This window comes from Staurois parvus, unplaced genomic scaffold (genome assembly GCF_062004578.1).
Source record: "Staurois parvus isolate SC_StPar_1 unplaced genomic scaffold, SC_StPar_1.0 ptg000263l, whole genome shotgun sequence".
NCBI lineage: Eukaryota > Metazoa > Chordata > Amphibia > Anura > Ranidae > Staurois > Staurois parvus.
Window position 1 is genome coordinate 615,525 of NW_028318059.1, and position 12,575 is coordinate 628,099.

Here is a 12,575-nt window from a genome sequence, read left to right on the forward strand (position 1 = left end):
AGTTTAGTGTGGAAAGTCCAGACACAGACTAATTTCTAGCTTAGTTCATACCATTGTGTAATGTATTTGTAATCTGCTGTGTTAAAATATAACGCAAATAATGACCTTTTGCCTAAAAGCACTCTAATTTAAACAAGCATTGTGTTTTAGTACATTACCTTTCAGTATAATGTAATGCACATTTTCCATATGAAATGAAAGAAGCAGCAAGCAGTATCTTTCAAAACACACCACACCGTTCTGTAATGCCATGCCTCACAGATTATAATGTTGTAGGGGTGGCTTGTGTAAGGTAAATTTATTTTTGGCTCATGGTAGTTAGTGAGCCTGAATTACTGTCTGTTCAATGTGAGGTCAGACTGAGTGACACAGCAGGTTGGAACTCTATCACATCCACCTGGTTCTGAAGGCCAATGGAAGCTTCCAGAAGCCAGTGGGTGGAAGGATGGAGACCTCAATCTGCATATTCATGGAAGATAGACCAATCCCAGGATAAGAGGCCCTGGTAGTATGGTGGACCAGCCCATAAATATGAGAGAGCCATGCTAACAAGGGCAGAGAGCCTGGAGTCGGGTGCAAGATGGATTGAGGAAGGTGCTGGAGTGGAGCCTGAGAGGGGGCCCTGGAGAAGGGGGGTCTACATACAGGCTGGGAGCTTGAAAGATGGACCTCCACTGTTCCACAGTCACCAGGCAAGGACAGCCTGCCAGCAGGGGAAGAAGCCAGCCCATCGTAAGGCCTGAAAGCAGTTTCACCCTTAAAGCTACACGAACAGGACAGTGTGAGTACCTCTACACCCCCTGGGCCTACAAGGGAGAGGGCAGTCAGGTGCCCTAGGAATCCCTTGCCCTGGAATACATTTCATGACAGCCAGGTGGATGAGGAGATTTTCATCTGGGGTCTGAAGAGGTTCATATAAGGGGTCTGAGTGCTCCTAGTAAGGACTGTGTGCTGATTCATTAAGAGACAAAAGCCACTCCAGAAGGAGTAGAAAGTTCAAGATCTATATGACTTCACTTTCTGTACAAAGGAAGTTCTGTCCTCCAAGTTGTTTCAGTTTCATTGGGCATTCCATATACTGCTTGACTCCATCCTATTTAAAACTAAAAAAAACAAGGTCATGGACTGATCACTGACTTTGGATGCAAGAGTGGAAAATGTGTATTGCCTGTGCAAATCTGACTAAAGTTGAATACTGTCCTTGCTATAAGTGTAGGCCATTTACATACTTTCTGAAGCTTAGCAGAAAAACTCCCCAAGATGACATTCACCTGTCCTGCCTTGTTTCTATGATGTTGCTAAGGCACTCATTACTGCTCACCCCCATCATCACAGGAGTGAACTTTTTTATCCAGTTCAAACTGCTTTGTATTTGCTCTCTCGCCCCATCATAGTAGCTTCGAGCTCAGGGATGCTCCGACAGAGAAGATAGTGAACTGCTTATATGCAGAGGTTCAAAGCTCTCTCCAGTGATGGTAGGGGTGAGCAGTAACAGCTGGGAGTGCCTTAACAATGTCCCAGCAACAAGTCAGGACTGAATGATGCCATCTCTAGGAATTTTCCAATCAGCCTTTGGAAGGTATGTAAATTATCGACACCTGTAGCAAGGTCATTATCCAACTTTAGTCAAAGATGCAGTTTGTTTTATCTACAGGCACTTACTTTGCCTGCATAGGATGTATAGTAGTAAAATTGGACTAAACCTTTAATTGTAGTTACAAAGCCCTGTTGTGAAAGGGGTTCTAAGGCTACGTTCACACTAGCCTTGTTTGCAAGTGGCAGAAAGGCGTTTGGGAAGTGTTTTTACCGCTTCCCAAATGCCTTGGACAATTCTGCCCATTGCAGCACATGGTGCTGTGCTAACGGGAGCGGTAGCGTCGCGGCGCAGCAAAACGGACGCCTCTGGTCCAGTCAGGAGGCGTAGAAAGCCTCCTATTCTAGTCTATGGTGCCGCACCGCAAACGCCCGGCCGGCATTTGCGGTGCGGTTGAGACGCGGTTGCGGGGTGTTTGCGGAGCGGTAACAGCATTCAAACTTCATTATAGGCATTTGTGGGGTGTTTTTAACACTCGGCAAATGCCTAGGAACCGCCGCAGAACCGCGCATGTGGCGTTTGCGGAGCGTTTGCCGAGCGTTAAAAAACGCTCCACAAACGCCAGGCCAACACTTGCCAAACGCTATAGGGGTGTTTGGCAAGAGTTGGTAAAACAGTCAAGTGTGAACGAGCCCTAAAAGACTGCTGGTGTTCCTACTGGGCAACCTCTAAGCATGCAAAAAAAGGACACGTCCCAATGTATGAAATGCTTTCTTTCTTTCTGAGTGTTCCCTACATACCCTTTCCAAGTATATCCTACATAGTCTTTAAGTATACTCTACATAGCCTCTAACTAAAGCCTACACACTGTTAGATGTATACCCTATGAGTATATCATACTTAGCCTATAAAGTACACCCTAGTAAATATATTTTACATACCTTTCCATGCATACCCTTTCAAATATACCCTGTATACCCTTCTTAGTATACCCTACATAGCCTGTCAGTAAACCCTATGTACCCTTCTAAGTATATCCTAGATGGCCTATGAGTATACCATATGTACCCTTCTAAGTACACCCTGCATAGCCTATGACTATAGCCTATGAATATACTCTACATAGCCTAGGAGAAAACCTTACATACACATCAAAGTATACTCTACATAGCCTAGGAGTATACCCTATGTACCCATCTAAGTATACCCTACACAGCTCATGTATACCCATCTAAGTATACTCTGTATAGCCTATGAGTACACCCTATGTACCCTTCAAAGTATACCCTACATGGCCTGTGACTATACCCTATGTACCCTTCTAAGTATACCTACATGGCCTATCAGTGTACTATATATACCCTTCTAAGTACACCATACATAGCCTATGAGTATAGCCTATGTATCTCTTTAACTATATGCTACGTAGCCTATGAGTACACTAAGTATTAGCTTACAAGTATAAGTTATGTACCATTTTAAGTATACTCTAGATAGCCTATGAGTATACCCTACATACCCCTCTAAGTATACCTTGCATGGCTTATGAGTATACCGTATGCACCCTTCTAAGTATACCCAACATAGCCTATGATACCCTACATGTTCTTCTAAGTATATTCTACAGTATATAGCCAATGGGTATAACCTACATTCTTTTCTATGTATACACTACATAGTTTATAGATATACCCTATGTGACTTTTAGGTATACCCACAGCAGGGGGTACAGGCAGTGCTCTTGTAGCAGACCCGACTGGGTCTGCAAGGTGCCTAGCCTGGTCTAGCTGTTGGTGTCCTCTGTGCTACAGACTTCTGCGCAGTGGTACATGCAAAGGTTCTATGTGATGGATTGTACTAAGAGCGCACTGTAGGACTTAGAAGCACAGAATAGAGGAAAGGGGCGATAAGGTGGGCATTGGGAGAGAAGTGTCAGGTGGGCTGTATAATTTGTAATGGTGGCCCAGGGTATACCCTATGTAGCCTAGGAATAAACCATACACCCATTTCAGAGGATTCTCTCCAGTCCCTTCTGGGTTTACCTGACATAGCCCATAAGTGTCCTCTGCATACCTGTATACCTAGTGTGTACCTCACACAGCCTATATGTGTATTGTTCTTCCTGTATGATGTGTGAGGTACACATACTATGTATATCCAGAGTAGAATATCCCCCGATGCTGAGTCCCAGGTCGGTATGAGGAGTGGGAAGCCCTGTCTTATTATTATGCTATAGGGTGTAGGTGTATAGTATAGACCCCCCCCCCCCATATTGGGTCCTGGGTTGGTATGAGGAGTGGGAAGCCCTTTCTTATTATTCTATAGGGTGTTGGTGTATAGACCCCTCCCCCCATATTGTGTCCCGGTCGGTGTAAGGAGAGGGAAGCCCCATATTATTATTATTCTATAGGGTGTTGGTGTATAGACTCCCCCTATATAGTGTCTCGGGTTGGTGTGAGGAGAGGGATGTCTGGTATTAATATTATTCTATAGGGTGTTGGTGTATACAGTAGATCCCCCAGTTGTTGTGAGAAGGGTGCCCTATATTATTATTATTCTATAGGGTGTTGGTTCATAGACCCCCCTCCTTTGTGCTGTGTCCCAGGCAAGTGTGAGGAGAGGGAAGCCTGGTATTCATATTTCATATACTATAGGGTGTTGGTGTATAGACCCCCCCCTCCTCTGTACTGTGTCCCAGTTGGTGTGACGAGAGGGGAGCCCAGTATTATTATTGTATAGGGCAGTGATGGCGAACCTTTTTGAGCCCGAGTGCCCAAACTGCAACCCAAAACCAATTTATTTCTTTCAAAGTGCCAACACTGCAATGAAACCTGAATATCGAGCTTTTGGTTTAGAAAAAACAACTCGTACAGTAGTGCAAACTAATTAACAGTACAGGGATGACCAGAGACTGCGGACACAGTACAGGGATGACCAGAGACTGCGGACACAGTACAGGGATGACCAGAGACTGCGGACACAGTACAGGGATGACCAGAGACTGCGGACAGTACAGGGATGACCAGAGACTGCGGACAGTACAGGGATGACCAGAGACTGTGGACACAGTACAGGGATGACCAGAGACTGCGGACACAGTACAGGGATGACCAGAGACTGCGGACACAGTACAGGGATGACCAGAGACTGCGGACACAGTACAGGAGATGACCAGAGACTGCGGACAGTACAGGGATGACCAGAGACTGCGGACAGTACAGGGATGACCAGAGACTGCGGACACAGTACAGGGATGACCAGAGACTGCGGACACAGTACAGGGATGACCAGAGACTGCAGACACAGTACAGGGATGACCAGAGACTGCGGACAGTACAGGGATGACCAGAGACTGCGGACACAGCACAGGGATGACCAGAGACTGCGGACACAGTACAGGAGAGGACCAGAGACTGCGGACAGTACAGGGATGACCAGAGACTGCGGACACAGTACAGGAGATGACCAGAGACTGCGGACACAGTACAGGGATGACCAGAGACTGCGGACACAGTACAGGGATGACCAGAGACTGCGGACAGTACAGGGATGACCAGAGACTGCGGACACAGTACAGGAGATGACCAGAGACTGCGGACACAGTACAGGAGATGACCAGAGACTGCGGACACAGTACAGGAGATGACCAGAGACTGCGGACACAGTACAGGAGATGACCAGAGACTGCGGACACAGTACAGGAGATGACCAGAGACTGCGAACAGTACAGGAGATGACCAGAGACTGCGGACAGTACAGGGATGACCAGAGACTGCGGACACAGTACAGGGATGACCAGAGACTGCGAACAGTACAGGAGATGACCAGAGACTGCGGACAGTACAGGGATGACCAGAGACTGCGGACACAGTACAGGAGATGACCAGAGACTGCGAACAGTACAGGAGATGACCAGAGACTGCGGACAGTACAGGGATGACCAGAGACTGCGGACAGTACAGGGATGACCAGAGACTGCGGACACAGCACAGGGATGACCAGAGACTGCGGACACAGTACAGGAGAGGACCAGAGACTGCGGACAGTACAGGGATGACCAGAGACTGCGGACACAGTACAGGAGATGACCAGAGACTGCGGACACAGTACAGGGATGACCAGAGACTGCGGACACAGTACAGGGATGACCAGAGACTGCGGACAGTACAGGAGATGACCAGAGACTGCGGACAGTACAGGAGATGACCAGAGACTGCGGACACAGTACAGGAGATGACCAGAGACTGCGGACACAGTACAGGAGATGACCAGAGACTGCGGACACAGTACAGGAGATGACCAGAGACTGCGAACAGTACAGGAGATGACCAGAGACTGCGGACAGCACAGGGATGACCAGAGACTGCGGACACAGTACAGGGATGACCAGAGACTGCAGACACAGTACAGGGATGACCAGAGACTGCAGACACAGTACAGGGATGACCAGAGACTGCAGACACAGTACAGGGATGACCAGAGACTGCAGACACAGTACAGGGATGACCAGAGACTGCAGACACAGTACAGGGATGACCAGAGACTGCAGACACAGTACAGGGATGACCAGAGACTGCGGACAGTACAGGGATGACCAGAGACTGCGGACACAGTACAGGGATGACCAGAGACTGCGGACACAGTACAGGAGATGACCAGAGACTGCGGACAGTACAGGGATGACCAGAGACTGCGCACACAGTACAGGAGATGACCAGAGACTGTGGACACAGTACAGGGATGACCAGAGACTGCGGACACAGTACAGGGATGACCAGAGACTGCGGACAGTACAGGAGATGACCAGAGACTGCGGACAGTACAGGAGATGACCAGAGACTGCGGACACAGTACAGGAGATGACCAGAGACTGCGGACACAGTACAGGAGATGACCAGAGACTGCGAACAGTACAGGAGATGACCAGAGACTGCGGACAGTACAGGGGATGACCAGAGACTGCGGACAGTACAGGGATGACCAGAGACTGCGGACACAGTACAGGGATGACCAGAGACTGCGGACAGTACAGGGATGACCAGAGACTGCGGACACAGTACAGGAGATGACCAGAGACTGCGGACACAGTACAGGGATGACCAGTGACTGCGGACAGTACAGGGATGACCAGAGACTGCGGAAAGTACAGGAGATGACCAGAGACTGCGGACAGTACAGGGATGACCAGAGACTGCGGACATAGTACAGGGATGACCAGTGACTGCGGACAGTACAGGGATGACCAGAGACTGCGGACAGTACAGGGGATGACCAGAGACTGCGGACAGCACAGGGATGACCAGAGACTGCGGACAGCACAGGGATGACCAGAGACTGCGGACAGTACAGAGATGACTGCTGACCTTTGGGGAGGGAGGGGGAGCGGGTACCTGAATTTGACAGGTACCCGCTCTTACTTCCGCAGAGTTTTTTTTTTTATCTTACCTGTTCCTTTATCCAGCCGCGCGCTGTCTTCCCGGCTTCTGTAGTGTGGGCGCTCGTCGGACAGCCGGATGCCCAGTGCGCAGGCGCGAGAAGCGCTGTGCTTTGTGATTGGTCCGGCGGCTTCTGGGATCTGTCATGTGTCCCAGGTACCGCCTTACCATTCACAAAGAGCACTGCTTCTTGTGCATGCGCACTTGGGACCTGGCTGTCACGCACACTACAGCCGGGAAGACAGCTCGCCGCTGGATTCTCCTGGCGTGCCCACAGATAAGGCTCGGCGTGCCGGCTGTGGCACGCGTGCCACGGGTTCGCCATCACTGGTATAGGGTGTCGATGTATACACTCCCCAGTCGGTGTGAGGAGAGGGATGCCCGGTCTTATTATTATTCTATAGGGTGTTGGTGTATAGACCCCCCTCCTCTGCACTGTGTCCCGGTCGGTGTAAGGAGAGGGAAGCCCCATGTTATTATTATTATATAGGGTGGTGGTGTATAGAACCCCCCCCCCCCCCCCATATTGTGTTCTTGGTTGGTGTGAGGAGAGGGATGCCTGATATTATTATTCTATAGGGTATGGTGTATAGACACCTTGGTTGGTATGAGGAGAGGTGCCCCATATTCTTATTATTCTATAGAATGTTGGTGTATAGACCCCCCTCCTTTGTGCTGTGACCCGGGCCGGTGTGAGGAGAGGGAAGACCTTCCTTTAGATTGTAAGCTACACGAGCAGGGCCCTCATATTCCTTCTGTACTGAAATGTATTGTAATTGTACTGTCTCCCTTATATTGTAAAGCGCTGCGCAAACTGTTGGCGCTATGTAAATCCTATATATTAATAATAAATAATATTGATAGTATTATTCTGTAGGGTGTTGGTGTATAGCCCACCCTCCTCTGTACTGTGTCCTGGTTGTTGTGAGGAGAGGGAAGCCCCATATTATTATTATTCTATAATGTGTTGGTTCATAGACCCCCCTCCTCTGTGCTGTGTCCCCAGCAAGTGTGAGGAGAGGGAAGCCTGGTATTCATATTTCATATACTATAGGGTGTTGATGTATAGACCCCCCCTCCTCTGTACTGTGACCCAGTTGGTGTGATGAGAGGGGAGCCCCAAATTATTATTATGCTGTAGGGTGTTGGTGTATAGAACCCAGGGGTGGACTGACAACTCATGGGGTCCCCGGGCAATAGGGGATCATGGGGCCCCTGTGTCCTTATCCAAACTCAAAAAAGCCTATGAAAAAGGTACCAGGGGCATCTCATGGGCCCCCTACTGACCCCGGGCCCTCGAGCAGTGCCCGAGTTTCCAAATGGTCAGTCCGCCCGATAGAACCCCCCTTCTCTGCACTGTGTCACGGTCGGTGTAAGGAGAGGGAAGCCCCATATTAAAATTATTCTATAGGGTGTTGGTGTATAGACCCCCCCCCTGTATTGTGTCCCGGGTTGGTGTGAGCAGAGGGGTGCCCCATATTCCTATTATTGTTCTATAAAGTGTTGGTGTATATACCCCCCTCCTCTGTACTGTGTCCCAGTCGGTGTGAGAAGAGGGAAGCCCCATATTATTATTCTATAGGGTGTTGGTGCATAGACCCCCCTCCTTTGTGCTGTGTCCCGGGTCGGTGTGAGGAAATGGAAGCCCGGTATTCATATTACTATTCTATAAGGTGTTGGTGTATAGACCCCCCTCCTCTGTACTGTGTCTCGTTGATGTGAGGAGAGAGCCCAGTATTATTATTATTGTATAAGGTGTCGATGTATACACCCCCCCGGTCGGTGTGAGGAGAGGGATGCCCGGTATTATTATTCTATAGGGTGTTGGTGTATAGACCCCCCTCCTCTGCACTGTGTCCTAGTCAGTGTAAGGAGAGGGAAGCCCCATGTTATTATGATTCTATAGGATTTTGGTGTATAGACCCCCCCCCCCATATTGTGTTCTGGGTTGGTGTGAGGAGAGGGATGCCCAGTATTATTATTCTATAGGGTGTTGGTGTATAGACCCCCCTCCTCTACACTGTGTCCTGGTCAGTGTAAGGAGAGGGAAGCCCCATGTTATTATGATTCTATAGGATTTTGGTGTATAGACCCCCCCGATATTGTGTTCTGGGTTGGTGTGAGGAGAGGGATGCCTGGTATTATTATTCTATAGGGTGTTGGTGTATAGACCCCCCTCCTCTGTTCTGTGTCTTGGTCGGTGTGAGGAGAGAGCCCAGTATTATTATTATTGTATAGGGTGTCGATGTATACACCCCCCGGTCAGTGTGAGGAGAGGGATGCCCAGTACTATTATTCTATAGGGTGTTGGTGTATAGACCCCCCTCCTCTACACTGTGTCCCGGACAGTGTAAGGAGAGGGAAGCCCCATGTTATTATTATTCTATAGGGTGTTGGTGTATAGAACCCCCCCCATATTGTGTTCTGGGTTGGTATGAGGAGAGGGATGCCTGGTATTATTATTCTATAGGGTGTTGGTGTATAGACACCCCTGGTTGGTGTGAGGAGAGGGGTGCCCCATATTCTTATTATTATTCTATAGGGTGTTGGTATATAGAACCCCCCCTGTATTGTGTTCTGGGTTGGTGTGAGGAGAGGGGTGCCCCATATTCTTATTATTCTATAGGGTGTGGTGTATAGACCCCCCTCCTTTGTGCTGTGACCCGGGTCGGTGTGAGGAGAGGGATGCCAGGTCTTCTGTAGGGTGTTAGTGTATATATTCCCCTTCTCTATACTGTGTCTGGGTCAGTGTGAGGAGATTGAAGCCCAGTATATTATGTTGTAATGTGTTGGTGTATACACCCCTGGTGGGTGTGAGGAAAGGGGAGCCCCTTATTATCATATAGGGTGTTGGTGTACAGACCCCCCTCCGGTGCTGTGTTCTGGGTCAGTGTGAGGAGAGGGGTGCCCCATGTTATGATTATTCTATAGGGTGTTGGTGTATAGACCCCCCTCCAGTGCTGTGTTCTGGGTCGGTGTGAGGAGTGGGTTGCCCCATGTTATTATCCTATAGGGTGTTGGTGTACAGACCCCCCTCCAGTGCTGTGTTCTGGGTCAGAGTGAGGAGAGGGGAGCCCCATATTATGATTATTCTATAGGGTGTTGGTGTACAGACCCCCCTCCGGTGCTGTGTTCTGGGTCGGTGTGAGGAGAGGGGTGCCCCATGTTATGATTATTCTATAGGGTGTTGGTGTACAGACCCCCCTCCGGTGCTGTGTTCTGGGTCAGTGTGAGGAGTGGGGTGCCCCATATTATTATTATTCTATAGGGTGTGGTGTATAGACCCCCCTCCAGTGCTGTGTTCTGGGTCAGTGTGAGGAGTGGGTTACCCCATGTTATTATCCTATAGGGTGTTGGTGTACAGACCCCCCTCCAGTGCTGTGTTCTGGGTCAGTGTGAGGAGTGGGTTGCCCCATGTTATTATCCTATAGGGTGTGGTGTATAGACCCCCCTCCAGTGCTGTGTTCTGGGTCAGTGTGAGGAGTGGGTTGCCCCATGTTATTATCCTATAGGGTGTGGTGTATAGACCCCCCTCCAGTGCTGTGTTCTGGGTCAGTGTGAGGAGAGGGGAGCCCCATATTATGATTATTCTATAGGGTGTTGGTGTACAGACCCCCCTCCAGTGCTGTGTTCTGGGTCAGTGTGAGGAGTGGGTTGCCCCATGTTATTATCCTATAGGGTGTGGTGTATAGACCCCCCTCCAGTGCTCTGTCCCGGTCGGTGTGAAGAGTGGGATGCCCAGTCCTGTGATTATTATTACTATTGGTGACACAGAGAGGAACTGAGTGTACAGAGCCCGCTCCCCGTCCCTCGGAGTCCTCCTCCCCCGGCTGAGGAGGGCGGGTCACAGGCTGCAGGCCGCCCGGCTCGGGTGTCGTCGGCGTGAGGCGGTGGTTATGTCGGACTATGAGATCTCGGTTCAGGCGCTCAATGAGCTGCTGGCCAACGATGGCGGCTTCTACTGCCTTCCCTCCCAGCACTTCAACGAGGTCTTCCCCCGGATCTACGTGGGCAACGCGTGAGTGACTGTTCGGCTGGGGGTTGTGTGGGGGAACCGGGGAGGTTGTTCAGGTGTCATTGTGGGGTATAGAGGAGTGTGTCCGGTTACCTCATCCACCTCTTCCCGGGCCTTTTCTCCAGAGAAAAGGCGCGGGATGAGGTCCCGACCTGTAACCCTTCTCCAATCCCAGAACTACACCCTTCTCTCCTCACAGACTAGGGAGCTGCCATCTTAGCCTCTGTCTCATCTGTTGTTGTCATGGAGCTGCACATGTGATCCGATATGACACCAGCCATGATGGCCTGACAGTTCCATTGAGAGCACAAGCAACTGTGACAATTCAGGCCCTTTCACCCAGATCTGGTCCCTCAATTCAATAGGGGATGATCCATGAGTTCAGCTGGATGTCAGTACATTGACACCTGTGTCCTCAGTGTGTGTCCACATTATGGCAGTGGGGCTGGATGTAAACAGATTCTGGTGTCCATTTACATCTCCCATCCATCATGTTCAAGTGCAGAAAAACGGAAAAGGACCCAGCGCTCTTGTCTTTTATTCCAGATGTGGTCCATCTTGGAGGTAGGTGGTTGTATACAGACACCGGAATCCATTTATGCCCATAGAGCTCCAAGGGGCTTCTCATCAGGTCCAGCTGAATATCAGACAATGGATCTGATAAGAATGCCCTTGTGAAAGGGCCGGTATTCACAGCCTTCAATGCTGCTGTACTGGGACATCATTAACCACTTGCCCTCCTGAGGATTTACCCCCCCTTCCTGACCAGGCCATTTTTTGCATTATGGCGCTGCGTTAATTTAACTGACAATTGTGCGGTCATGCAACGCTGCACCCAAATGAAATTTACGTCCTTTTTTTTTCTACAAATAGAGCTTTCGTTTGGTGGTATTTTATCACCTCTGCGTTTTTTATTTTTTTGCGCTATAAACAAAAAAAGACCGACAACTTTGAAAAAAAAATATTTTTTACTTTTTGCTATAAAACATATCCAATAAAAAAATGTAAAAAAAAGCAAATGTCATCATAAATTTAGGCCAGAATGTATTCTGCTACATGTCTTTGCTAAGAAAAAATCCCAATATGTATAAATTAGTTTACATGAAAGTTATAGCGCCTAAAATGGTGGTATATATACTGGAATTGTTTTTTTTTTTTTTAAATGCTAGTAATGGCGGTGATCAGTGATTTATAGCGGGACTGCGGCGGGCATTCTGACTAACTGCCACTGACATCCCAATGACACAAATACAGTGATCAGTGGTGATAAAAAAGCACTGACACTGTACTAATGACACTGGACAGGAAGGGGTTAACTTTTGGGCAAACAAAGGGTTAACTGTGTGCAGTTTTACTAGGGAGGCATGCTGTTCTGTATTTCTCTGCTGTGCAGAGAAATACAAAACAGCATGTCCATGCTGACAGCGGAGAGACCTATGTTGTTTACACACAGGTCTCTCCCTTGTCAGCTTTACACGGAGATGGGCGAGTGTCAGCTGGGAATCACTGGCCGGGACTCAGTGATTGACATTACTAGCTGCCAATAGCGGAAATGCAAATCACGTATATGTGATTTTACACATCCCTGCCG

The 12,575-nt window shown here is 49.0% G+C and overlaps 1 protein-coding gene across 1 annotated transcript in view; it reads left to right on the forward strand.

The window, feature by feature from the left end:
* The first annotated feature begins 10,673 nt into the window (after window positions 1-10,673).
* Window positions 10,674-12,575, forward strand: part of DUSP3 (dual specificity phosphatase 3) — a 216,616-nt gene continuing 214,714 nt past the window's right edge. Inside the window, exon 1 of the mRNA XM_089681291.1 lies at window positions 10,674-10,987. Coding sequence (XP_089537417.1) covers window positions 10,866-10,987 — 122 coding nt within the window. The 5' untranslated portion in view covers window positions 10,674-10,865. The remainder of the gene's footprint in view (window positions 10,988-12,575) is intronic.